The 27707-nt window shown below is 45.7% G+C and overlaps 1 protein-coding gene across 2 annotated transcripts; it reads left to right on the top strand.

Annotated features, from left to right (window-relative positions):
• The first annotated feature begins 8199 nt into the window (after positions 1 to 8199).
• Positions 8200 to 27485, top strand: Erbb3 (erb-b2 receptor tyrosine kinase 3). Of its 2 annotated transcripts, XM_046466671.2 has the most exons (28): positions 8200 to 8464; positions 11870 to 12021; positions 12816 to 13002; positions 13692 to 13817; positions 14447 to 14512; positions 14656 to 14774; positions 14880 to 15021; positions 15422 to 15535; positions 15631 to 15751; positions 17982 to 18055; positions 18230 to 18320; positions 18575 to 18780; positions 18988 to 19120; positions 19515 to 19605; positions 19824 to 19978; positions 20342 to 20395; positions 20633 to 20768; positions 21739 to 21858; positions 22193 to 22291; positions 22497 to 22682; positions 22845 to 23000; positions 23246 to 23321; positions 23495 to 23641; positions 23741 to 23838; positions 23931 to 24119; positions 24265 to 24336; positions 24539 to 24845; positions 25022 to 27485. In XM_046466671.2, the coding sequence occupies exons 1-28, from the start codon at positions 8383 to 8385 to the stop codon at positions 25546 to 25548; spliced, it is 4026 nt and encodes a 1341-aa protein (XP_046322627.1). In that variant the 5' UTR covers positions 8200 to 8382; the 3' UTR covers positions 25549 to 27485. The 2 variants fall into 2 exon arrangements, 1 of the variants encoding a protein (XP_046322627.1); XR_006856639.2 differs by lacking the exon at positions 25022 to 27485 and having other exon boundaries at positions 24251 to 24336; positions 24539 to 24676.
• The last annotated feature ends 222 nt before the right edge of the window (positions 27486 to 27707 follow it).

Genomic DNA, 27707 nt, shown 5'->3' with positions numbered 1-27707 from the left:
TGTGCAACATCACTAGTCGTTAGGGAACTACAATCAAAACCACAGAAAGATATTATTTCACACCTACCAGCGTAGCCATCATTAAACAATGGTAAACAAAAGCTGGGGAGGCTGGGGTTATGGCTCAGCGGTAGAGCACTCACCTGGCACCTGCAAGGCCCTGGGTTCGATCCTCAGCACCACATAAAGTTAAAAAAAAAAAAAAAGAAGAAGAAGAAGCACCCCTCCCTATTAAAGGAAAAAAAAAAAACAAAACATGCTGGGTACAATGGCACACACCTGTAATATAGGCAGTTTGGGAGTCTGAGGCAGAAGGATCACAATTTCAAGGCCAACCTCAGTAACTTACTGAAACACTGACTCAGAAAGGGCTGGGGATTGGGCTGGTGGTAGCTAAGTGTAAGAGCACTTGCCTAGCATGTGGAGGCACTGGGTTTGATTATCAGCACCGCATATAAATAAATAAAATAATGGTCCATCGACAACTAAAAAAAAAAAGGCTTGGGATATAACTCTAGTGGTAGACTTCTCCCAGGTTCACTCTCCAGTACCAAAAAAAAAAAAAAGTAAGGTCACAAATTTTAACCTAGATATGGAGAAGCTGTCATCCTCAGACATTATTGGTAAAAATGCAAAGTAGTAAGCTTCTGTGAAAAAGTTTGGTAGTTTCTGAAAAAAGGTTAACAGAATAATTACATAACACAGCAATTTGTGTGTGTGTGTGTGTGTGTGTGAGTATGAATTGAAAACAGGAACTCAAATGCTTGTACGAAATATTCATTGTAGCACTTCTCACAATAGCCAAAAGGTAGAAACAATCCAAGTGTCGATTAACAGATGAATGGACACACAAATTGTGGTATTATATACAATGAAAAGTTATTCAGTCATAAAAAAGAATGAAGTGCTGATTTAGGCTACAATGTAAATAAACCTTAAAAACAGTATGCTGGGTGAGAAAAAAGAAAGGCCTCTTATGGTATGATTCCATTTATATGAATTATCCAAAATAGGTCAATCCATAGAAACAAAAAGATTGGTGGTTGAGAAACAGGGAGTAATTGCTTAATGAATATAGTGTTTTATTTCAGGGTAATGGAATGTTTTAAACTAGATAAAGGTAATGGATAATACTGTGAATGAACTGAATATCACTGAATTGTTTATTTTTTTGTGGGAGGGAGTCTTTTTTCCATTGTTGATAGACCTTGATTTTATTTATTTATATGCGGTGTTGAGAATTGAACCCAGTGCCTCCCACATGCCAGGCAAGTGTGCTACCACTGAGCCCCAGCCCCAGCCCCTGAACTGTTCACTTTTAAGGAGTTTTTTTGGGTTTTTTTTGTAGTTGTAGATACACAGCATGCCTTATTTTTGTGTGTGTGTGTGTATTCTTTTATGTGGTGCTGAGGGTTGAACCCAGTGCCTCCCATGTGCAAGGCAAGCGCTTTGCCACTGAGCCACAACTCCAGCCCTTTTTTTTTTTTTTTTTTTTTTAAATATTTATTTATTTATTTTAGTTTTCGGCGGACACAACATCTTTCTTTGTATGTGGTGCTGAGGATCGAACCCGGGCCGCACGCATGCCTGGCGAGCACGCTACCGCTTGAGCCACATCCCCAACCCCAACTCCAGCCCTTAAGGAGTTAATTTTGTTATATAAATTTTGCCCCAATTCAATTTTTTTTTCTAAATGGGTACAGGTGTAGCTCAGTGGCAGAGTGCTTCTTGACTAGAATTAGAGTGAGGCCCTGGGTTTGATCCCCAGCACTGGAAAAGAAAAGAAAAAAAAAAAAAAAGACTGTGGCACTTCCCCCACCCCCACCCCTCTCTCTCCACTCACTTACTCTGGGGGAAGATAGAAGGAAAGCTGCCATACTGAGAGTAGTGCTGTGGAGAAGCCCCTGTGGCAAGTCACTGATATCTGCAGCCACTGGCCAGTGAGGATTCGAGCTCCGCCAACAAGCTCACTGAGTGAGCTTGGAAGTGGATTCTCAAGTTGAACCTTGAGTTGACTGCAGTCAGGCTGACAACTTGATTGCAAACTTGTGAGAGATCTTGAGCCAGACTACTGATTAATCTGCTCCTGAATTTCTGACCCACAAAATCTGTAATATTATATATTTTTTGTTTTTTAAACTGCTTTGTTTTACTATGACTTGGACTTCGGATATAGCAGAGACTAGGTTCTAAGAATGAACATCCTGCAAGGGACTGTCCAGAGAGCAAGCATTCAGAAAGAATTAGAAGCTACATCATCTTTTTTTTTTTTTTTTAATATTTATTTTTTAGGTGTAGATGGACACAACACAATGCCTTTATTTTTTTTTATGTGGTGCTGAGGTTCGAACCCGAGCCCTGCCCATGCTAAGTGATGGCTCTACTGCTGAGCCACAATCCCAGCCCTACATCATCTTTTATGAAGCAAAAGACAGAAGTCCTCAGAAGTAGCTGGGTGTAGTGGCACACAACTGTAATTCCACTGACTCTAGAAGCTGAGGCAGGAGGATTTCAAGTTCGAGGCCAGCCTTCCAATTTAATAGGGTCCTCAGCAACTTAGTGAGACACTATCTTGAAATAAAAAATAAAAAGAGTTGGGGATGTAGCTCAGTGGCAGAGTCCCCAGGTTCTGTCCACAGCACAAAAATAAGTAAATAAATAAAAATTCCTAGGATTATAGGACTGTACCACTGGTCTAGATAGAAGTTTCTAATATTAATGATCTATTAATTTCTTTCTTTATGCTTGGTGCTTTTTGTGTCCTGTTTAAGAAAACTGTGTACATGCTGTAATCATGAAGATAGTCTCCTATATTTTCTTCTAGAAACTTTTTCTTTTACTCATTGTAATTCTATCTACAACCCACCTGGAAATTATTTTTTTCCATGGTGCTGGGGTTGAACTCAGGGATTTGTACATGCTAGGTTAGTGCCATGCCACTAAACATAGCATATCCCTAGCACATATTTGATTTTTTTAATGCTACCTATTGCAAATTATATTATTTCAAAATTTCATTTTCCATTCCTGTGGTGCTGGTATATTGAAATACAATTGCTTTTTTTTTTTTTTTTTTTAATTGGCCCTGGAGATGCAACTGTATCTTAGTGGCAGAGCACTTGACTCACACCTGTGAGGCACTGGGTTCAATCCTCAGCACCACATAAAAATAAATAAAAGTATTGTGTCTATCAACAACTAAAAAAGTTATTTAAAAAAATAATAAATAGGGCTGGGGGTGTGGCTCAAGTGGAAGCGTGCTTGCCTGGCATGCGTGAGGCACTGGGTTTGATCCTCAGTACCACATAAAAATAAAATAAAGATATTGTGTCCACCTAAAAAACCAAAAATATTAAATATTTTTAAAAAATCCTTAGAAAAACCCCAAAGATATTGTGTGTCCTTCTATAACTAAAAGAATATTTAAAAAAAATAAAATTAAAATTAGCCTCGAGGCTCCATGTGGTGGCACACACCTATAATCCCAGTGGCTCAGGAGGCTGAGGCAGGAGGATCATGAGTTCAAATCCAGCCTCAGCAAAAAGTGAGATGCTAAGCAACTCAGTGAGACCCTGTTTCTAAATAAAAATAGAGCTGGGGATGTGATTGTGTGGTCAAATACGCCTGAGTTCAATCCCCGGTACCCCCCTCAAAATTAGCATTGACTCCAGCTACCTTGGTAAACTCATTTATTCTAGTAGATATAGATAGATAGATGGATAGATAGATAGATACATAGATAGATAGATGGATGGATGGATGGATAGATAGATAGATTGATTGATTTGTACCTTTCATTTTTTTTCCTTCAGTCTGAGGATTGAACCCAGGAGCACTGTACTTCTGAGCTCAGTCCTTTCTTTGAGATGGAGTCTCTGTAGGTTACTCATCCTTGAGTTGCTAGGGGTATGGCCACTGTGCCTGGCTCTGAGATACTTTTATTACCTGAGATACTATTCATGTAAAAACATTCACAGTGCATTTCCTTCCTTCACCTTCCCATCACCTGTACTGCCACTGTCCCCAATAACCCTCAAGCCACTATATCTTTCTGTAGCTCATGGTGCTATTAAGCTTCACTCATCTGATCCTTCCTCCAGTCTGAAAATTTGTGGAACTCCATGCATATTTATGTAATTCAATATGAGTTTTTTCCTGTTAATCTGCTTTACATCAATTTAATTTATAGCTCAACCAAAGGACCTAGAAGGATGGAGGGAAGCTATTTTTATCTACCCTACAGAGAATAGAAAGAGTTTACATTCACTTGGAAAAGACAACAAATACATTTATAGTCTTTCTCCAGGGCTATGTTAACTCTCCTGTCCTCTATCATAAAATAATCTGAAGACATCTAACCAGCAGGACTTCTCTCGTACCATCACTATTGATCTGCTATATTGATAACATCAGGCAAAGAACCATTGAGCAGGAAATAAATGGCAGGTATGTCCTGATACCTTGGTAAAACCTGCTGTCAAGAGGGTGGGATATTAATCTTATTTCAGAGTTCCCTTCAGGATTAGATGAAACATTGCTACTATTCTACAGCCTAACTTCTGTTCAATCGTGTAGCTTGATGGAAGAGCACTTGCCTAGTATGCATGAGTTTCAATCTCTAGCACAGAAGGAAAAGAGAGAGAATGAGAGAAACCAAAATTAAGAAAGTTTGAGAAGACCATCAAACATATTAAACATTAAAATTGTAATGAGATGGGACTGGGGATATAGCTCAGTCGGTAGAGTATTTGCCTTGCATGTACAAGGTCCTGGGTTCAATCCCCAGGACCACAATGAGATATTTAAAACCCTTTGGAAACTTAAATAATGTCAAGTATTGGCAACAAAGTTTGGAGAAATTGAAATTCTATCACTGATTGTGGGAGTATAAATAGGTGGATATTCCAGAGTCAGGAGCCCCGTGTGCACAAGAAATTATCACAGGACCAAACACAGATATGAGGATATTTATTGCAGCATTGAGATGGTGGCAGTAAGTTGGAGACAATCTAAGTTCCATCACTGGGATAGCAAACAAAGTAGTAGGAACCTTGTAATAGAATATCTTGCAGGAGTTAGGAACAATGGAATAGAAGGTCTTGGAGGTCAAAAAAGTTCATTTTGTTTTATTTTTGGTTTTGTTTGTTTTGGTATTGGGGATTAAGCCCAGGTGTGTTCAACCACTGAGCCCAGCCCTTTACATTTTGTACTTTTGAGATTGGGTCTCACTAAATTGCTGAAGCTGACCTGGAACTTGATTCTCATTACAGGTGTGCACCCCTGTGCCTAGCTGATTAACCTTTAATTTTATAGTAAAATAAAACCCAAAATCACTGGCTAAGAGAAAGAAAAGGAAAAAGGGATGCTGGAGGACTAGATAGAGCATTCTGTAAAGCCTCCCTTTCATTTATTCATTTATGGTAGTCCTTAACATTTCTGTTAAGCTGCCAGCTCCATGGCAGCCCTGTGTACTGTTTCTCTAAGTGCTGAAGAATGAACAGATACCAGCAAACCTATCTTGGGATCTAGCTAGGAAGGGTAGTTAGGGTTAAAGATAATGGGAATAGATAGAGCTAGCATTCACTGAATGTTACTTAAAGTAGAGCATACCACAATAATTCCTCTTTAAAGCCAAACAACCTGTTGAGCACAGTGGTGCAGTGTGTAACTCCAGGGATTCCAGAGGCTGAAGCAGGAGGATTGCATGTTCAAGGCCAGCCTCTTGTAATTTAGCAAGACCTCTCTCAAAACATAAATAAATAAATAAATAAACAAACAAATAAATAATTTTTAAAGGCTGGAGATGAAGTTCAATGGTAGAATCAATGGTAGAGCATCCCTGGTTTCACTCTCCAGTACTGGGGGTGGGGGGAAAAACCCCAACAACTTTATAAACTGACATAACTGGAGATTTTTTTTTCTTTTTGTTGTTCTTTTCTGCAGTGCTAGGGAATCGAACCCAGGGCCTCTCATGGGTTAAGCAAGCAGTCTACCTCTGAAATACACCCGGGTCCTACAATGTGTGTGTGTGTGTGTGTGTGTGTGTGTGTGTGGTTGAACCCAAGGAACCCAAGGGCACTTTACCACTGATCTATACACCCAGCCCTTTTTGTTATTATTGTTATTTTTGAGACAAGGTCTCCATAAATTGTGGAGACTGGCCTTGAATTTACAATCCTCCTGCATCAGCCTTCTGAATTGCTGGGATTATGGGCAAGCATCATGGCAGCCAGGGAGCCCTATCACTTTTAAACAAGGAAACCAAGGAGTGTTTTCTCCTTCAGAACCAGGGCCCTGAACAGTAGGTTTCCATGAGTCAGCAATAAAAATGAAAGACCTTTCATCTGGATAGAGCAGGTAGGAGCACTTTAAATGGTATTAGCACAGTTACCTGATGAGTGTTTGAATCCCAGTGGATGAAGCTCCAGTCTCAGGACATAAGAAATTCTAGGTAAAATCAGTAGACCACTGAGCCTCTCTTCCCAATCAGTAGACCACTGTCTCCAGGTAGATGAACTTGAAGAAAAATCCTAAGTTCCATTTCTGGTAAAATGGAGAGTGATGTAGCCTAACTCACATGTTTTTCATGTTAAGTAGCACATTCTCTAAGGCACTAAGTTTGGGGAAATGCTTTGCAAACGAACTGTTTCATGGTAATATATATACATGGTAATGGTTTTGCTGCTATTGTTACTAGTAACACTGTTGGGCAAGAGGTCCAGGTCCAGGTGAGGCCAACCTCCTGGGAAGGTGACCTTTGGCAAAGAATGAATCCTCTGGGTATATTTCCATACTGAGCAGGAAAGAATTTTAGCCTCTAGTCTTGAGGTATGTGTGTGGTGATAGTGGGTGTTTCTTCCTCAAGAATCCACGAGCGAACCTATCTCTGAAACTTGGGACGCAGGAGTGTGGCAAATTCCAGGCCAGTTAGAAAACTTAGCGTGACTGTCTCAAAAAAAAAAAAAAAAAAAAGTCTGGGAATGTAGCTCAGTGGTAGAACGCTTTTCTGGGCTCAATCCTGGGTTCAATCCCCAGTACCAGAGGGGCGGGGAGTCTATTGTTTTCCAAGTCTCTGGGGGAAAATAATTAGGCTTTCTGTTCAAGATCTTGTGAAGCCAATTTAAAGGATTTGAAATACAACGTCTTGTGGGGCTTCACTGTCGCGGGTTGTGCACAAGGGGGCGCCAGTCGGATTCCTTCGGGAACTAGCAGGGTTTGAGGCAAAAACCCCCGCGCGGCCGACAACCTCAGTACTTGGATGCAGGAGCTGATGTAGGAGGTCCCAGGGGTTCATGCGTTTAGTGCACTCAGTCTCTGGTGACCTATTCGCGTTCCCCTTCACTGCTCCCTTCTCTTTCCTTTCTCGCGCCTGGGAGGGTGCCAGAGACTGTGGTGGGGTCGGGCTGCCCATCTGGGTCCCTAAAAGAGCGGCGGAAACTTCAACCGCCCGGACGGCGCGGTCACACACACTCCAGAGTGGAAGGGGAGGCAGCTGTTCGCCCAGGCAGCCGTGAGGGGCAGCAGAGGGGACAGCGACAGGTGCGGGAGCCCTTCCCCGAGTCGAAGTGGGAAGGCGGGCTCTGGGGTCTGTTCCCAGGCTGGAAACCACCCCCCGCCTCCCAACCAAATCCCCCGGAGAGGCCGGGCCGGCGCCGGGTCTGGAGGAGGAAGCGGCCGGAGACAGTGCAATTTCACGCGGCCTCTGGGGCTCGGGTTCCCGGGCAGGGTGGATGAATTATGGGGCTTTGAGTCTCGGGGAAACTGAGGTGGACTGAGCGTGAGAGGGCGGGGGTCCGACCCTCCCCACTCAAAAACACACAGAGAAATATTCACATTCAGAGAAAATCCCTCAAGTGACCCAACCGGCTAGGGGAGTTGAGTGATTTGGATAAGGGGCGAGGCCAACTTTCAGGGGGCCGGGCTTTAGAGCTCTCTCCCCAACCGCATTCAATGCCTTCCCCGAATTGGGAGCATTTCGAATCTCGATCTTCCCTTAGCCCAGCTCCTAAAGAAATTTTAGAGTGACACCCGGTTCGATCTGCTTGGCCGCGCTGCGGGTCGGTGGGGCGCGGGTGGCACGCTCTGGGCCGCTGTCGGAGACTGCGGCAATCCCTACTCCAGCCTCGCACGGGAGGGGGCGCGGCCGTGACTCACCCCCTTCCCTCTACGTTCCCTCCCTCCCTCCCTCTCTCCCAGACGTACACCCTCCCCTGCCATCCCGCTCCGGACTTCGGCTCCGGCTCCGATTGCAGTTTGCAACCTCCTCCTCCGCCGCCGCCGCCACCAATTCGCTGGCGGCTCAGGTGGCTGTCGCTTCGATGTCCTAGTCCAGGGGCCCCCGGGCCGGACTCGGCTGGGCCCTCTTCGCTCTCCGCTGGAGTCATGAAGGCAAATCGGGCTCTGCAGGTGCTGGGTTTCCTTCTCAGCCTGGCTCGGGGCTCCGAGGTGGGCAACTCGCAGGCAGGTAAGTGGCGTGGGTGCACCAACTGGCTGGAATCTGGGAGCCGGACCGAATGCGTGCAGACCCTGAGGGCAGGGGCGAGGGCAAAGGAGTGCCAGGCTGGGGGTGCGACCCTGAGTCTGCTGCGACCACCTGGGAGGGGTCGGTTAGGCTTGGGTTCTCGGCGTGGTGCGGACAGAGACTGCATTCCTGGACGGCTCACCCCTTCTTCTTCAGGGCGTCGCAGATCCTCTAATTGGTCTCCCCTGATAAGATTGATGTTGAAACAGTATTTCACACTTCTGAGGGGCTTTGCAGGGAGAAGAGCAGGATTCTCCTTTCTGTAAACATGGGAGCTGTTGTGGGTACGGTGGGCAGTGGTCCTTGGCGGAAGGGCCCCATCTTGATTTCTGGCACCCCTGGCTCTCACCCCACCCTGGGTTTCGTCAACCCCCAGTTTCGTTGTTTTGCCCACAGGGGCGGAGCTGTGGGAGGGTTGGAGGGGGTTGTTGTTTTCTGGTGTTGGAAAAACAGGAATGGCACCTCCTCTTCCTGGGGCCTGCCCTGGGGAGTACTGAGATTAACTACTGGGCCAAGTCCAGGTGACACCAGGGTGAGAGGCCCAACAGAGGCTGGCTGCCTGCTTATCCTCAACATAAAGCTGGCTAGACCCCAACTTGACCAACCTCTCTTTGTCAACACTTAGTCAATTCAACTAATATTTATTGAGCATCTACTATATACAGGGCCAGGTAGGGGAAATGTTGTAGGGGAAATGACATTCAGACTTTATTTCTGTTCACTTTTTCTCTTCCCTGAGGACCAAGTGGGTACTTTGCCTACTTCTGAACCTTCTGTCCTGGAAAGTCATTCCTAGGCCTTACTCCTACCCCTCTCTCATTCTGTTTATTGTCTAACTCCAGAGTCCTGGGTTACTCATCTCTATTCCTCTTCCCCGTCCCATGCCATCTGAGCCCAACCATGTGAGGGTCTCTGGGACTATGGACACCTGAAGAGTGGTGGGATTAGAGTCTTGTTAGTCTCCCCCCTCCCCCCAGATCTCTGCTTGGGGTTTGGCACAGCTAGGGCCCCTTCCCCAGGGTGGGAGTGGGAGAAACCACCTGTGCTTCCCCCACAGTTGCTGGGCCTAAATTTAGCCCCTGGGATCTTGAGATGTGAACACTCCCTGCTGGTGGAGGGAGGTGGTCTGGGGACTGGAGTGGGAGGGGCCAGTGGAATGACTATCACTGTCCCATCCAGACCCCTGGAATCTTTAACCCTGAACCCAAGAGTCCCAGATTCTAGCTACCCTCCATAAGAGAGGCAGGAGGCAGACATGGTTGAGTCTTTACCCTTTATCTGGATCCTGTAGCCTCTGGGCATCCGGCCCTGTCTCAGGCCTTCTATAGCCCCTTTGTCCCTACTGTGATGGGGGTGGGGGACATCAGAGGGGAGGCCTCTGGTTGAGGGGGGGCTGGACATTCTTGTCTCCCACCCCCAATGTTTTCTACTAAAGGAGGGACACTGGCTCTCCTATGCTTTCCTGGTTCCTGGGTACAGCAGGGGTTTTTATAATTCCCTTCCTCCTGCCCTACTCCCCATGTTGCCTGGTTCCTCCCCAGAGTTGTTGTTTATACTCCCTTCCTGCCCAGGCCCTTTGCCCCCTGTGTGAAACATGGACTTTACCCTCAGGGTGTCAGACAACTGGGACTATAGAACTATTGCCTTCCACTGCAAGCTGTGGGCAGGTGGGATGGATGCTGCCACCTGCAATACTTCCTGATAAGGATCCTAAGGGCAGACCAATGTCGATTTCTGGGCCAGCAGGGAAGCTGTGTTCACGTGTGTGTTTGTTGTGCTTGTACCCATGCACATATCACTTCCCTGTGAAGAAATCTTGGCTCCTCCCTTATCTGGGAAGAAGGGTTGGCGCCTTAACTTAGAAAAGGGGGTGTCCTTCCAGGAAGGGGGTTGGGGTGGGACTGTTCCAGAAATGACTAACCTTCCTAGTCTCTTTCAATTCAGTCCAAGGACCCTAGAATTCCCAGTCTCCTCTGGGACCTCCCTGCCTGTTTACTCCTCTTGGCTGAGACTAGCCCACCCCCCAAGGGGAGTGATAGGAAATGGAACCCTCAAAGATCAAGTGGTCAGACTAGGGATGTATCTAGCAGGAGGCGTTGGAGCCTCTCAATCTCCCTCTCCTCTGTTTTGTACTCTTGCCTCCCACTGGGCTGCCACTGCCTCAGGGAAGGGTGGCTGGAACAGGTGGTATCTATTCCCCTACTCTCCACCATCCACACCGGCCTTTCACTGAGCCAGAGAAAAGAGACAGGTATACATAAGGCTTCAGGGTCCAAGATTTCCCATTGCCCATTGTCTTTCATATTTACAAAGGAAAGTGAAAACCCAAGACTGCCTGCTAGGTGCTTGCACCCTTGTCTAGGCTGTCCTCCACTGTGTGGAGAGGAGTGCCACGTTGGAAGTCGGCTTAATGAAGCTCTTCTGACAATGAGATTGGTAGGAGGCTTGGGAGTGTGTGTGTGGCAGTGTCTTCTGCTGTTTCCCTCCAGGCTTCTCTGTATTTAGGGCTGGAAAGGGATGCTGAGTGAGTGGAATATATTGGGATAGGGGAAGGGAGTGAGAAGGGAAGCCAGAGTTTAGGAGGAGGGAAGCTGCCAGCTTCTTATCTTCCAGCTTTAAAGACAAAGCTGCCATTGACCCTACCACCATCACCAGCAGAGCTCCCCCCTATAGTGAGGTCACTTGTCTGAGCCCAAAGCTCCAGGGTGGAGGGGTATGTGTGAAGGGGGGTGCAAACTCTGCAGAGGACCGGCATCTGGGACAGGGTGGGGCAGCCCCCTCCTCCTGGATAGAATTGCTTCATTGTGGGCTGAACTGTGGCCCCGGGCACTGCCCCCACCTCTGCCCCCATCCCACCCTCAGTAGACACAATAGGGGCTGTGTGCTAACCCCAAAGAGATATTTATTCCAGGACCTAGAGAGAGGCAGGACAGGGGTAGAAAAGTCAGTGGCCTGGTTGAGGGGGAGAGGAGGGTAATCAAAGTTGTGGTCCTTGCCTAACTTCTCCCTCCAGGAGGGGAACAGTCCCTTATGTCTTCCTTCTGGATTAACCCTTTTGTACCCAAAGTAGAACCTGAAAAAGACTTCCAGAGGGCCCTGGTAGAAAAAGAAAATCTTGTCAACTTTCCATTCAGGGGATGGTGAGGGCATTCTGAAAAGGGAGGAGACTCTTAGGCCATGATTGGCACCTCTGTCTGTCCCTAGTAGGAAGAGTCAGCGGCAGCTGCCTTTTGATCCTTCTTTAATGTTACTAGAAGAGGGCAACCAAAGGAGTGTTGTTGGGGGATGGCAGATGGGACTGAAAACTTTGTATCCAGCCCTCTGCCACTTTTCCTCTGTTTTGAATAGTGTGTCCCGGGACCCTGAATGGGCTGAGTGTGACTGGTGATGCTGAGAACCAATACCAGACACTACACAAGCTCTACGAGCGATGTGAGGTGGTGATGGGGAACCTTGAGATTGTGCTCACAGGACACAATGCTGACCTCAGCTTCTTACAGGTGAGAGTGTCTGATCCCTTCTTCAACCTGTTCTCCCTTATTCTGTACAAAGGAGACTCCTTCCCTCCTTTAGGACCATCCTTTGCTGAGTTTAGCATTCTTAAGACTCAGTGGTAAGTCCTAAGATTCAAAGCTATGTAATTTTGGAGACAGTGGCTGGAATCTGGGACCTCTGATCTGAAGGCTGTAGCCAAGGATGTGTAGGTACTGGCCATTAGGCAGGGACAGGGGCAGATGGTGGTACAAAGTAATTAGGGACTAATACAGGGAGACACTTAAGGACCTGAGGACCCAGAGGCACTTGGAGAGATGGGGAAGGGACTAAGCCAGGACCCTCCTCCCTAGTATGAGGAGGTCTGAGAAGAACAGGGTAGCAAACTTGAATTCCTCAGTTATTTTTACTGCCTTTTTCACTAACCAAAATGACACAGTAATGTGACATAGCTTACCCCCTACTCCAGAATAGGAATTCAAAGAGGTCAGGCACAATGGCACATGCTGTAATCCCAGCTACTCATGTGGCTGAGGCAGGACAATCACTTAAGCCTGGGAGGCCAACCTGGGCAATGAGTTAAGGATGCCAGAGTGGGGGTAGGGGTGTGGCTCAGAGATAGAGTGCTTGCCTAACATGTGTTATATCATGTGTTATAACATGTATTATATCCCTGTGTTATATCCCCAGCACTGAAACAAAAAAGAAGAGTTAGGTATTTCTTAATTCCTTAAGGAGGGAAAGGGGACTAAGTTCTTTTGCTCCATTGTCTCTCTCATTGACATAATCTGCCCCCTCACAGTGGATCCGAGAGGTGACAGGCTATGTCCTTGTGGCCATGAATGAATTTTCTACTCTACCATTGCCCAACCTCCGAGTGGTGAGAGGGACCCAGGTCTATGATGGGAAGTTCGCCATCTTTGTCATGTTGAACTACAACACCAACTCTAGCCACGCTCTGCGCCAGCTCCGCTTCACTCAGCTCACCGGTCAGTTCCTGATGATTCCTTCTGGCCTTGCCCTCAGCCATCCTGCTGGCAGACACCTCCTTGATGATGACCCAAGACTCCTCACTCTAAGTGCTCTTTCTAAGATGCTCAACACCTTGACCAGTATGGTCTAAAGACTCTCCATTCATTAAGTAGAGGATTCCAGTAGGAAGCTCAGGGCATCTGTTCAGGAGAGTGGGTCCTTATGTCATGGTGGGGCTGGAGTTGGAGCTGGGTTTATTACCCATGCCTTTTGTTGCAAAGTACAGTGTACCTTGATACGCCTCCTTCCCTGGAATCCTACCTTCAGTCCCTCTCCAATCCCCACAAGATGGAGGACTGTAGGGATTAAATACCATCAGGCAACCTTCTACTCTCCCTGTCCCAGTCAGTTGGAAAACACTCACGTAGGCCCTGGGGGAGGGGGCATTGAGTCAGAGATGTCCTTTCTTTTCCTTCCCCTCCTCCACTGGCTAAACCGGATCTGGACAGGTGTCTGAAGAGGCGGGAGTTTCTTTGGCCTGACTCCTCCTCTTAGAAGGCAAGCCTTTCCTGCAGTGAAGGATCTGATTGGACTGTCTGCCGTGTTTCCCCTGCTCCCGGATCCCTGGTGTCCTTTTGGACTTGTCGGGAGGTAGGGAAAAGGAATGCTGTATTCCTTAGCTTGTCACTTCTTTTCCCTACCTCAGAGATTCTGTCAGGGGGCGTTTATATTGAGAAGAATGATAAGCTTTGCCACATGGACACAATTGACTGGAGGGACATCGTGAGAGACCGAGATGCTGAGATAGTGGTGAAGGACAATGGCAGAAACTGTGAGTGGCTATGATCAAGGCTATGATCCTGTCCCACCAAATCAATGACTCCTTTCCCATGTTCATTACATCCCTAGTCTGAACCTGCCCCTCCACTAAACAGTCACCTCAAGCCCTAGGCCCAAAAGCCTGTCAGAAGATACCAGGTCAGTCTCCTGGAATCCAAACCACAGAAGCAGTGTATTAGGAAAGGGGGCCAAAATCTCCGGGTACTAATCAGGGAAGCCAGGTCTTTGCACTGCACATCCATTACTCTTTCTGATCTAAGATCTCCCTGCCTACACTGACCAGAATCTAGTACTCCCTGTTCATTCACAGGGACAATTTCTGCTGGGTTCAGTTTGCCCAGAAAGAACTGAGTTCCTGGGTTGGGGTTGGGGCAGAGCTTGGCATTTGCCCCAGTCCCTCCCATTCAGCTGCCCAGTGGGCGGTGTGGAGGCGGGGGCTCCACCCATTGTTGACAGGTTCACTTGAGCCCAGCCCTGCTCTCCAAGGGCGGGGAGGGACACTGCCCTGACTTTTGCTTCCCGGGATTGAGGTGCCTGTGTGCTGACATCATACCCTGTTGATTCAAGCAAGCAAGCCTATCTTAGACCTGACAGCCCCTGCGTTCTCTTCCTTCCCATCAGGTCTCCCCTGTCATGAGGTCTGCAAAGGGCGATGTTGGGGTCCTGGACCAGAAGACTGCCAGACATGTGGGTTTGAATTTCCCTCTAAAAACTTCAAGTTTCATATTCCTGCCTACCCAAGCCTGTGTCAGTCTGAGGGTAGGAATGGACTAAGGGTTCAGACTTCAATCCAAAGAGTCCTGACAGCCATGCTTTCTCTTCTTCCATAGTAACCAAGACCATCTGTGCCCCTCAATGTAATGGCCACTGCTTTGGGCCCAACCCCAACCAGTGCTGTCATGATGAGTGTGCAGGGGGCTGCTCAGGCCCTCAGGACACTGACTGCTTTGTACGTATTCACTCTGTGTGCCTGGGTTCTGAAATGGGGATGTGGGTTTGGGGGAGGAAATAGGGTACTGTGTATGTGCCACAAATTTTCAATCTGTGTTCTTAGGCCTGCCGACACTTCAATGACAGTGGAGCCTGTGTGCCCCGGTGCCCACAGCCCCTTGTGTACAACAAGCTAACTTTCCAGCTGGAACCCAATCCTCACACCAAGTACCAGTATGGAGGAGTTTGTGTAGCCAGTTGTCCTCGTAAGTGACAGGAAGGAACAAGGATAGTGGATGCAGGTTTTTAGACATACTTTTGAGAGTCAAAATGGACTGAGTTAGGTGACAAATAGGAAACCTAGACAGTAAATGGTTGTGATCACTAACTTCCCCCATGAGTGACCTCTGTGTCCTATCCTCCTAGCAACTATGGCCTTTAGCAGCAACAAAGAGCAGCAGACTTCATTGTTCCATCTGCATGACCTCCAGCTATGGCCCTTAGGAGCTGCATAGAGCAAAAGGACTTTCTAATCTATAGGATAGCACTTAAGTAACCTAAAATGGGGCAAATTTAGTGCAGAGCAGAGCAAGGACTCAGAGGAGGCATTCCATTGGTATGTTGGCAGTGTTCCCCGCTCATCTCTAGTGGTGCCTTCTTCTCTAGATAACTTTGTGGTGGATCAGACCTCCTGTGTCAGAGCATGTCCTCCTGACAAGATGGAAGTAGATAAAAATGGGCTGAAGATATGTGAGCCTTGTGGTGGGCTATGCCCTAAGGGTGAGTAGGAGATAGTAAGAAATTATGAAGAGACATCCTTTTCTCTGAGACTAGTCAGGCCACCTCCCTTCACTGAGCTTCTTTTGTATTTGCAGCCTGTGAGGGGACAGGCTCTGGGAGCCGCTTCCAGACTGTGGACTCCAGCAACATCGATGGGTTTGTGAATTGCACCAAGATCCTGGGCAACCTGGACTTTCTTATCACTGGCCTCAATGGGTTAGTAGAGATTGTGCCTTCTCTCCCCAGGTCCTACCCCAACCACCCACACAGTTCATTTAATCAGCCTAAACCTTCCCTATGTAGAGCTGATCAGGAATGTAAGTCATAAAACTTTAGCAGTGGTAAAGGAACTGAGAGAATGCTGAACTCAACCTCCTATCCTGGGCTTGAATCCCCTCAGAGAACATCCTTTAGCAATCCAGTGTCACTCTGAGGACTGATGCTGTACAGGGACAGTGTCTAAAAGTTTGTCTTTCAATTTCAGATAGAAATATGCTGTTCTTGGGTTGGGGATGTGGCTCAAGCGGTAGCGCGTTCGCCTGGCATGCGCGGGGCGCTGGGTTTGATCCTCAGCACCACATAAAAATAAAATAAAGAGTTGTGTTCACTGGGTGGGGGGGAAGAAATATGCTGTTCTAGCTCTTTTCTCTAGTTCTCCTCCTTGGAACAACAAAGGGCAAAGGGACTTTCTGATCCATAGGTTAGCACTTAAACTGTGTATGTAGGAATGGGATGGGGAAGACTATAGCCACCTGCTGTTTTCACTTTTTACTTGCACATAATTTTAGATCTACACTGCAGTTGCAAGAATGATATATTTTCTATACACTCTTTATTCACATTACCCGAATGTTAACATACCACACATGATTTTATCATTCCTCTCTACTCATACACACTACTCAAGAGTATTGTGTTTCTGAACCACTGGAGGGTGAAGCTTCAGACATATGCTCCCTTAACTCTGTTATATTTCAGTGTGTATTCTTTGAAAACAATAACATTTCTTTTCTTTTGGTACTAGGGATTGAACCCAGGGCCTTGCACCTGCTAAGTGTTTGTTCTACCATTGAGTTACACCCGCCCTAAGAACATTTTTTATCTAACCAAAGTGTAGTTGTATGTAAATAAAAAAATTAATATTGAGGCTGGGTGCTGTGGTGCATGCCTGTAATCCCAACAGTACAGACTGAAGCAGGGGGATCATAAATTTGAGACCAGCCTTGGCAATTTAGCGAGACCCTGTCTCCCCCTCAAAATTAAAAGGCCTAGGGGAGTAGCTCAGTGTTAGAGTGTCCCTGAGGTCAAACCCCAGTACCACAACTCCCCAAGAAAAACCCAAAATAAACAAAAAACATTGTAATCAAATATTATCTAGTTTATAGACCTTTCTCAGAATCCACTAATTGTTCTACTAATGTCCTACATACAGTTACTATGTCTCTTTAATCTCCTTTAATCTATAATAGTTCCTCAGTTTTTGCTTATCTTTCATGACATTGACATTGTTGATGAGTACAGGTCAGGTAACTAGTATAATATTTTTCAATTTGGATTTGTTGGATGTATCCTCATTCTTTTTTTTTTTTCCTTCTTTCTTTTTTTGGTGGCATGGATCTAATTATTCTGGGCCTCACACATGCTAGACAAGGGTTCTATCATTGAGCTATATATCCCTAGCCAAATTAGGCATTTTTGATAGCCGTATCTCAGATGTTGTATTTGTGGTACATCATATCAAGGATACAAAGGATGTTGTTGATTTGTTCCATTGCTGATGATAATCTTCCTAACTTGGGTAAGGAGATATCTAATAGTTTTTTCCACTATAATTACTATTATGCCCCTTTGCAATTAATATATTAAGAGACATTTGCTTGAATAATTTATTATGCCTAAGGATGATAAATTAATTCTCTTATTCCTTCTGCATTTATTCGTTGGCATTCTAGAATTAGGAAGAGTCTCTCCTTCCTATTTATTTATTTATTTAATGGTGCTAGGTATTGAACCCAGACCCTTGTACCTGCTAGGCAAGTGTTCCAGCTACACTCCCAACCCTGATTTATTTTATCAGTGTGGATACTTAATATTCAATTGTTTATGAACCTTTACAGTCATTATTTATTTTATTGTTCTGGTGTCCTTTCCTTTGGCCATTGGGAGCCCTTTCAAGCTGGCTCCCTGCTCTTTGCATGGGTATCCTGCATTCTTTGAGCACTTCCTTTCTTTTCTAGCACAAGGTCTGTAGGCTCAGATTATATTTTCCCTGCTGAAATCTTTTCTTCAAAGAGCCCTGTTTTATTTGGGTAGAAAATGGCTTTTAGAAATCAAGTTCAGTTGGGTTAGGGGTGAGTTCAGTGGTAGAGCACTTGCCTAGCAAGTGTACTCCCTACTACCGAGTTATATCTCCACCTTATTGACCAGTTTTTACTGTTCTCCCCAGAGATCCCTGGCACAAGATCCCTGCACTGGACCCTGAGAAGCTCAATGTCTTCCGGACAGTACGAGAGATCACAGGTGAGTGGGAGAAGAAGCTGCCTTCTCTTGGAGGAATAGATGAACCATTGGTAAAAACTGCTGTGTATCTGCTTGAGAAAATCATGTCCCAAGGAATAGGCGAGGGGCCAAAAGAACTACAAAAGAGGAAGGGGAGATGGCTCCTTGCTCATATGCGTTTCTTTAATCCCTCAGGTTACCTGAACATCCAATCTTGGCCTCCTCACATGCATAACTTCAGTGTTTTTTCCAACCTGACAACCATTGGAGGCAGAAGCCTTTACAAGTGAGTAAGGGGTTTGGAGGTGGTAGCAGCTCCAGACAGTTGAGTAATCTTTTAAAAAATATACAGTAACGTCTCATGCAGCAGGCCCAAAGGTTCTCCAAATTTGATGGGGAAAGGGGAAAAAGGAAAAGGAGGGAGATTTCCTTTGTGGGTCTGACTAACCCAGAACAGATTTGTTGAATGAAAAATGAATCCTCTACATGTTTAATTTTCCATTTGTAGTCTGCCCTCTCATCCTGTCTCCTTATTCTCAGCCGGGGCTTCTCATTATTGATTATGAAGAACTTGAATGTCACATCTCTGGGCCTGCGATCCCTAAAGGAAATTAGTGCTGGGCGTATCTACATAAGTGCCAATCGGCAGCTCTGCTACCATCACTCTCTGAACTGGACCAGGCTGCTTCGGGGGCCTGCAGAAGAAAGACTAGACATCAAGCATAATCGGCCCCGCAGAGACTGTGGTGAGGGAAAAGGCCCAGTGGGTGGTGAGAATAAGGAGTCAGGAAGGCAAGGATGTAAGGACTATTCTGTCCCAGATGTGGTAGTAGTGTTGGGTGATGGAACCAAAGAGAAGGGGGGTGTTAGGCTAGAAATAATGAGGAAGGATTCAGGAGGGGGCTTTCCAGAAGTCCTCAGACTCCTCTCCTAATTTATCCCTTCTTTTCCAGTGGCAGAGGGCAAAGTGTGTGACCCACTGTGCTCCTCTGGAGGATGCTGGGGCCCAGGCCCTGGTCAATGCTTATCCTGTCGAAACTACAGCCGAGGGGGTGTCTGTGTGACCCACTGCAACTTTCTAAATGGGTACAGTGAGGGGAGGCAGTCAAGAAGGGATGGGGTGTGCTGGGCACTGTGGTATATGCCTATAATCCCTATGACTTGGGAAGCTGAGACAGGCAGTTTGCAAGTTCAAAGCCAGCCTCAGCCACTTAGTGAGGCCCTAAGCAATTCGGTGACACCCTGTCTCAAAATGAAAAATAAAAAGGGCTGGGAATGTGGACACTGGGCACTTACCCACTGGATGGTTCAATCCTCTATACACCCCCTGCAAAAAAAGGGGTTGGGTAGGCCTGGGATGTAGCTGTCCAGGTGGCACCTGACAGCCTTGGTGGCAATGAAGTAGGAGATCCTCATGCAAGATCAGGGAATTAAATTCAGGACTTGGAAGTGACCCCTCTTCCTTTATCCCTCACTGCAGGGAGCCTCGTGAGTTTGCCCAGGAGGCTGAATGCTTCTCCTGCCACCCGGAATGCCAACCCATGGAGGGCATTGCCACATGCAATGGCTCGGTATAGTACCTCTAAGGGAGACAGGGAAGGGCAAGACTTAGAGTGTCCAAGGAATGATATGTTCAAATTCCCATCATGGCATAAAGAGACCAGACAATGATAGAGTGTGTGGAGGATCCTGTAAATACATCTGAATGGCTGGGTTGGTTCTTGCTAGAAGGTATGGAATTAACATTAGGATCCCATTCTAAGATCCTGACCTTCTCTCTTCTACCCAGGGCTCTGATGCTTGTGCCCAGTGTGCCCATTTTCGAGATGGGCCCCACTGTGTGAGCAGCTGCCCTCATGGAGTCCTAGGTGCTAAGGGCCCCATCTACAAATACCCGGATGTTCAGAATGAATGTCGGCCCTGCCATGAGAACTGCACCCAGGGGTCAGTGATGGGATGATAAGAAGAGGGGGTCAGGGAAAAGGGTAGAAGCACAGATCTAGGGTAAGTGGAATAGAAGTAAGACAGGGACTGTGATTTAAGAATCACTCCCAGCTCTGTAGTAATGGATTGGAGGAAGAAGGCAAACTCAGTTTTAGGAACCTGGAATAACCTCAGCTCTGGGTCATTTAAGGGAGGATTGGAGAGGGCTGGTAAGCTGAAGATGGAGACTGAGTCTTGGGATAGACTTTGGAGCCCAGGATGGGATCCCATAGTAGGTTCTGAAATAAGCTTTTAATGTTAAGCTGTTGGATTTAAGTCTCTGTTGTCCAAGTGCCTATCTAAGAGGGTGATTTTCTTCTCTAGGTGTAAGGGACCAGAGCTAAAAGATTGTTTAGGCCAAACACTGGTGCTGATCAGGTAAGATGGGCTTGGAGATTTTGGAAGCTGGTATATTTGGGAGAGAAACTAGGGAGAGAGGGTGGTTAACTTGAGTTGGGGAGAGCCAAGATTTAGGTTAACCCCTTCATTGCTCAAGAATATATATATATATGTAAATGTTAACTTGCTCCAGATTTGCACTATACCTTTAACACAAATATAGATGACGTTTGTGAGGGAGATGTAAATACACCTAGGTTTCTTTGTATTCCATAGCAAAACCCATCTGGCAATGGCTTTGACAGTAGGATTGGCAGTGATTTTCCTGATTCTGGGTGGCACTTTTCTGTATTGGCGTGGGCGCCGGATTCAGAATAAAAGGGCTATGAGACGCTATTTGGAACGGGGTGAGGTGAGTATTTAGCTTAATTTTGAGAGGTACCCAGGGATAAATGATGGGATGAGGCTTTCCTCTTCTTTCTCTGGAGATTTAATCCCTTTCTTCAAGGAAATAGTATGGTCCACTAGAAAGAACACTGGGAATTGGGAGGCTTACATTATATTTCTGATTTTGCCATTAATTTGCCATATGAGGAGCTGGGTACAGTGGTGCATGCCTGTAATCCCAACTACTTAGGAAGTTGAGATAGAGGCTTCTAAAGTTCAAGGTTATCCCAGGCAACCTAGCAAGACCCTTGCTCAAAATAAAAAAGGGTTGGGGCTATAGCTCAGTGGTAGAACATCCCTGGGTTCAATCCCCAGTACTATACACACACACACAAAGATAATATTTTGCTATGTGACTTTGAAGAAGTTATGTGCCTTCTCTGTGCCTCAGTTTAAGAATCTATACAGAGAAATTAACATTCTTCTTTCTAGGATGGGTGAAAGGGGATAATGTATGTGAAAATGCTTTCCAAAGCCAGAACATTGTGTAAAAGACCCTTAAGGTGATAGTATGACTAAGTTTCCTCAGCCCCCTCCTACTATTCTCTCAAAGGGGAAACCCAAACTGCTTGACTCCTGATTTAAAAAGCAAAAACAGGGGCTGGGATTGTGGCTCAGCAGTAAAATGCTCGTCTAGCATGTGCGAGGCCCTGGGTTTGATCCTCAGCGCCACATATAAATAAATAAAATAAAGGTATTGTGTCCAACTACAACTAAAAAATAAATATTAAAAAAAAGCACAAAAAACTTCCTCAATTCTCAGGGCCTATTATTCCTCAATCTGCTTATGATGTTTCCCAGGACTAATGACTATTCCTCTTCCTGCCCTTAGTTCATTGGGCTCTGCTGCCTTTAGTATCCATCTATGGGGAGCAGGTAGGAGAGGGACATGAGACTGGGCTTTCCTGAGAAACTCCTTCCCATCCACTCCTCAGAGTATAGAGCCTCTGGATCCCAGTGAGAAAGCTAACAAAGTCTTCGCAAGAATCTTCAAAGAGACAGAGCTGAGGAAGCTTAAAGTACTCGGTTCAGGTGTCTTTGGAACAGTGCACAAAGTGAGTGACCTACAGAAGTATGGGGAGGTGGAAAAAGGATCTAGGGCAGAGGGAAGAAAGATTTTGGCAAAGGATTTCCTTACCTGGTGTGGTGGCACATATCTATAAACCCAGTGAGATGGGAGGCTGAAACAGAAGGATTGCAAGTTGGAGACCAGTGTTGCCAACTTAGTGAGACCCTGTCTCAAAATAAAAAATAAAAAGCGCTGGGAATGTAGCTCAGTGGTAGAGCACACCTGAGTTCAATCCCCAGTACTACCAAAGGGGGAAAAAAAATTCTGGAAAAGGACTGACCTGGGGAAAATGACTTTGACTCCCACCCTTAACTTTCCAGGGAGTATGGATCCCCGAAGGTGAATCAATCAAGATTCCAGTTTGCATTAAAGTCATTGAGGACAAGAGTGGACGGCAAAGTTTCCAAGATGTAACAGATGTAAGTGAAGGAAGGGGATTCTGTATGCCACTAGGAGAGAGGACAATATTACATATAGTCATATAGAATCAGAGTCCTGTGTTAGCAGATACCATGTTAACCATGCTACAATATTTGGCTTTAGGGAAAATCATGGTCTGGGTGTGTGTGTTGAGTATACATGAACCTGTTTGTTCCCTGGATAAACACCTCTTGTATTTTGTAGCATATGCTGGCCATTGGCAGCCTAGACCATGCACACATTGTTCGGTTGCTGGGACTATGCCCAGGGTCATCTCTGCAACTTGTCACTCAGTACTTGCCTCTGGGTTCCCTACTGGATCATGTGAGACAACACCGGGGAGCACTGGGGCCACAGCTGCTACTCAACTGGGGAGTACAAATTGCCAAGGTGAGAGGGGCATGGAATATTTCTATAATAACTGCCAAGCTGGAGGTAGTCAGGAAGGGTCGGGAAGTCTGACGTTTTTAAGTTGTGAGAGGGCCTTCAGAGTTTAGAGGGGATTCTCAAAAACTGACTCCCCAATCCTTAGATTATTTCTTTCTCCTGCAGGGTATGTACTACCTTGAGGAACATGGTATGGTGCACAGGAACCTGGCTGCCCGAAATGTGTTACTCAAGTCACCCAGTCAGGTTCAAGTGGCAGATTTTGGTGTGGCTGACCTGCTGCCACCTGATGATAAGCAGCTCTTACACAGTGAGGCCAAGGTGAGGTGACACAATGGCTGGGAAAGGAGGTGGGGTGGAGTGAAGCAAGGGGAAAGGGAGCAGTCAGTGGTCTCTTTCTGAGGTAAGCAGATACTTTATGGTGAATTCAAGGAGAGGAAACTGGAGATGCCAGAAATTTAAGTTCAGAGAGCAACAAAGAAAAAATATGATAGATAACTTGGGGCTTGGAAATGCTAAGAGATTTATGGAAATCAACTGGTGGCACCTTTATCTTTAATCCTCAGACTCCAATTAAGTGGATGGCCCTTGAGAGTATCCACTTTGGGAAATACACACACCAGAGTGACGTCTGGAGCTATGGTCAGTGCATCTGGGTGACCTCTATATAAAATCCACAACTGCCTTTTGAGTCACCTCCTCTTATAAACTATAAGCCTTTCAGATCCTTGTATCAGATCAAGTTCTGCTTTCCCTTTACATCGTGCCCATGTCTACTGTTTTTGTACTGACAAGTCAATTTCTTCCTGTACCAGGTGTGACAGTTTGGGAGTTGATGACCTTTGGGGCAGAGCCCTATGCAGGGCTCCGACTGGCTGAAGTACCAGACCTGCTAGAGAAGGGGGAGCGGTTAGCACAGCCCCAGATCTGCACCATTGATGTCTACATGGTTATGGTCAAGTGTGAGTTACCTGTTGACCTCAGCCATTTCTGACTTCCCTCCCTATTCCTCTATGGCTGTATTCCCTTTTCTCATACTACCTGCTCCATCTTACCCCCAGGTTGGATGATTGATGAGAATATTCGCCCAACCTTTAAAGAACTAGCCAATGAGTTTACCAGGATGGCCCGTGATCCACCAAGGTATCTTGTCATAAAGGTGAGTAGGGACTAGGAGATTTCAAGGACATTTAGAGAAAAGAGAACTTGGCTGGAACCTGGATCAACCGTAACAATCACCTTCCCCTATAGAGAGAGAGTGGACCTGGAATACCACCTGGGGCGGAGCCCCCTGCTTTGTCAAACAAGGAACTGGAGGAAGTAGAGTTGGAGCCAGAACTTGACCTAGACCTAGACTTGGAGGCAGAGGAGGACAGCCTGGCAACCACACTGGGCTCTGCCCTCAGCCTACCAGTTGGAACACTTAGTCGGCCACGTGGGGTAAGACACCTTCTAATTGCCCAAGATACTGTGTGCCCTGAGCCCTCATTAACCACATAGATACCAGATTAACTAATCAAAGGATCCTATGGTAAAAATAGATTTCTCTCTTCATTTTAACCTTTCATTAGTTTTTTCATTCTAGAGCCAGAGCCTTTTAAGTCCATCATCTGGATACATGCCCATGAATCAGAGTAACCTTGGGGAGGCTTGCCAGGTAAGGTCTGCTGCGGAGGGGCAGGGTGGCAGAGTCTTAGGGATTTGATAGGGTTGATAGGGGTAGTGTGGGAGACATTAGAAACCTTTAAGGTTGAATCTGTATCCTGAAAAAATGAAGGAACTGAACATCCTAACCTTCTAAACAAACATCTCCTTTCCTCATCTTTGTATAAATCTCCTTATATTATTTTCCTCCTTAGGATTCTGCAGCTTGTGGGGGAAATGATTGGTGTCCCCGTCCAGTCTCTCTGCACCCAGTGCCACGAGCACGCCTGGCATCAGAGTCATCAGAGGGCCATGTGACAGGATCTGAGGTTGAGTTCACAGAGAAGGTGTCAATGTGTAGAAGCCGGAGCAGGAGCCGGAGCCGGAGCCCACGGCCACGTGGAGATAGCGCCTACCATTCCCAGCGCCATAGCCTGCTTACTCCTGTCACCCCACTCTCCCCACCAGGGGTAGAAGAAGAGGATATCAATGGTTACGTCATGCCAGATACACACCTCAAAGGTGCCTGACTTTTCCATGGCTTTCCTCAAATCTTCCTCTAATCCTTTATCAGAGGTCCTGTTAATTCTTTCTCTTCTCTGATCACATCCCTCTCTATTCATTTTTTCTAATTTACCCTACCCATTTCTGCCCATTGCCATGAAGTTCACATTCCTGTTCTTTCTTCTCAATCCTAGGTACTTCTTCCTCCCGGGAAGGCACTCTTTCTTCAGTGGGTCTCAGTTCTGTCCTGGGTACTGAAGAAGAAGATGAAGATGAGGAGTATGAATACATGAACCGGAAGAGAAGGCGCAGTCCATCTTGTCCTCCTAGGCCTGGTTCCCTTGAGGAGCTGGGTTATGAGTACATGGATGTGGGATCAGACCTTAGTGCCTCGCTGGGCAGCACACAGAGTTGCCCACTCCACCCTGTGCCCATCATGCCTACTGCTGGCACAACTCCAGATGAAGACTATGAATATATGAATCGGCGGCGTGGTGGAAGTGGTCCAGGTGGGGAATATGCAACCATGGGGGCCTGTCCAGCATCTGAACAAGGGTATGAAGAAATGAGAGCTTTCCAGGGACCTGGACACCAAACTCCTCATGTTCGTTATGCCCGCCTCAAAACTCTACGTAGCTTAGAAGCTACTGACTCCGCTTTTGATAATCCCGATTATTGGCATAGCAGGCTTTTCCCTAAGGCTAATGCCCAGAGAACATAACCTCTGCTCCCTGAGACATTCAAGGAGCATTTGATGGCAGCTAGTGCCTCTAGAGGGTACCCCTCTTCTCTGTACTCCCTCTCCCCTTTTCAGCCCTATTTCTCCAGTCATAGACAATTCCATTCAACCCTTTGGAGGCTTTTAAAGACTTTGACACAAAAATTTTGTGGTATGTACCTGGCTGTGCACTTTCTTCTCTTTCCCAACCCCAGGAAAGAAGAAGGTTTTCCTATTTTGTGTGCTTTTCCAATCCCATTCCTCAGCTTCCTCAGGGGGAACACCCTGGAGATATGAAGGATCACTCCCCTGGTCCCTTTCTCTCAGGCTCTTACTTATTTGGATTAGACTGTTATGTGTGCTTTTACTTCCCATCAGACTGTCCTAAGGAAAAGATAGGGGGAAACCTGGAAGAGGAAAGTAAATTTTTGGTTTATGACTCTTAAGCCTCTGGAAAGACTGGGAAGCTTAAAATTTTGTGGAATGAAGAAACAGGAGATACTACTATCAATTGAGCATTTATTATGAGCCAATCATCATGCTAAACTTTGCCTACATTATCTCACATAATCCTTTTGAATCATTACAATTTTGTAAGGTAGATTTTATCTCACTTTACTTATATAGTAGTTCCATCAGGTACTCTAGTGAAACTGGGAGTAGGTAGTAGCATACCTGTAATCCAAGTAACTCAGGAGGCTGAAGCAGGAGGATCACAAGTTTGAGGCCAGCCTGGACAATTTAGTGATACCGTCTCAAACAAAATGAAAAGGTCTGGGGATATAGCTCAACAATAGAATACCTCTGGGTTCAATCCTTAGTACCAAAACCAACAACAACTTAAAACCCAGTCAATTCCTGAAAATGCAAATAGTACCAAGCCCTATAATTTAATGCCTTTTCCATCTTAACTAAGCATTTATGCATTATGGCCATAAGTTTTGCAGTTGGAAGCATGACAGCAAAACTAGTACTAATTTCCTTTCCCCTTTCACAATTTCAGATAGTTATGTTCTTACCATGAATCTTAGCAACCTTAGCATATTATTCTTTTTCTTTCCTTATTGAGGACTTTCATCTTTTCATTTTAAAGGAAGTCTTTTATGGCTTCTATTTGGCATGTCTGAATTATTAGCACCACAGCTCTTGTGCTTTGGGGCTATTATTAAGTAAAATAAGGGTAAACAATCACTGTGATACTACAAAAGTCTAATGGAGGACTGCTAAGTGACAAAGGGGCAGGTAGCCTATACTGTGTGTGGATACACTGGGCAAAGGGGTGATTCACCTCTCAGGACAGCAGGATGGTGTGCAATTACATCATGCAACTCAGAATGGTGTACAGTTTATATAAATTATTTATTTTCCATTTATCATCTTCAACCTGTAGTTGACTACAGATAATGAAATTGCAGAAAGAAAAACCGTTAAGTGGGGACTGAGCTTTGAAGAAATTAATGAAGCAGCAGATGGAAGAGTCAAAATTTTTTCAGTCCCAGTGCATTCACTCTTATAAGGTGTCAAGGAAAACTGTATGATGGAGCCCTTGTAAAAGGCATTGTTTTCTTGGTTTTGCACTGAATTAAACCCAACCCCAATAGCCACATCCTCATTCTACACTCAGATTTGTGCTTTCAGGAAGTGTGTATGCATGGCGCGGCGGGCTCAGAAAGAAATACAACTGGACACTTTGTGTAGACCATAGCTCATTTGTGTTGTCAATGATCTCCACTCCTTATGAACTGATTCACAAAGGTCTCCAAGACGCACTTTCAGGAGCTATTCTGATCCAGTAATGAGAAGCTTTCAGGTGGAACATAAAGAAGTCCTATCTTCAGACCTCTGTCCTCTTAGATGGGACTGGGGAAAAATGTTGTATCAGTGAAGTTTTTTGTTTTGTTTTTATACATGTCTGAATAAAAATGCCCAAGTTTTTTCAACTTCCTGTTTGTCAAATGAAAACTTTGTAAGATAAGAAAGCATTCCTTTTCTTTGCTCCTCAGAAGTGAATAGCTGCTTTTCTCTGTCTCCAGACATTCCTACTCTATCCCATCCAACTTTCTCCAATACCATTTTTATTTGTATTCCTTTAAAGCAATCATGGAGGACAGTCTTTTTTTTTTTTTTTTTTTAAGGGTTTTACTAGGACTCATTACACAGGC

This window comes from Marmota monax, unplaced genomic scaffold, assembly GCF_021218885.2.
Source record: "Marmota monax isolate L192 unplaced genomic scaffold, Marmota_monax_Labrador192_F-V1.1 WCK01_AAM20220418_F8-fsc00151, whole genome shotgun sequence".
Lineage (NCBI taxonomy): Eukaryota > Metazoa > Chordata > Mammalia > Rodentia > Sciuridae > Marmota > Marmota monax.
Note: the sequence above shows the minus strand (reverse complement) of the source record. Positions and strands in the feature narration are given on the sequence as shown.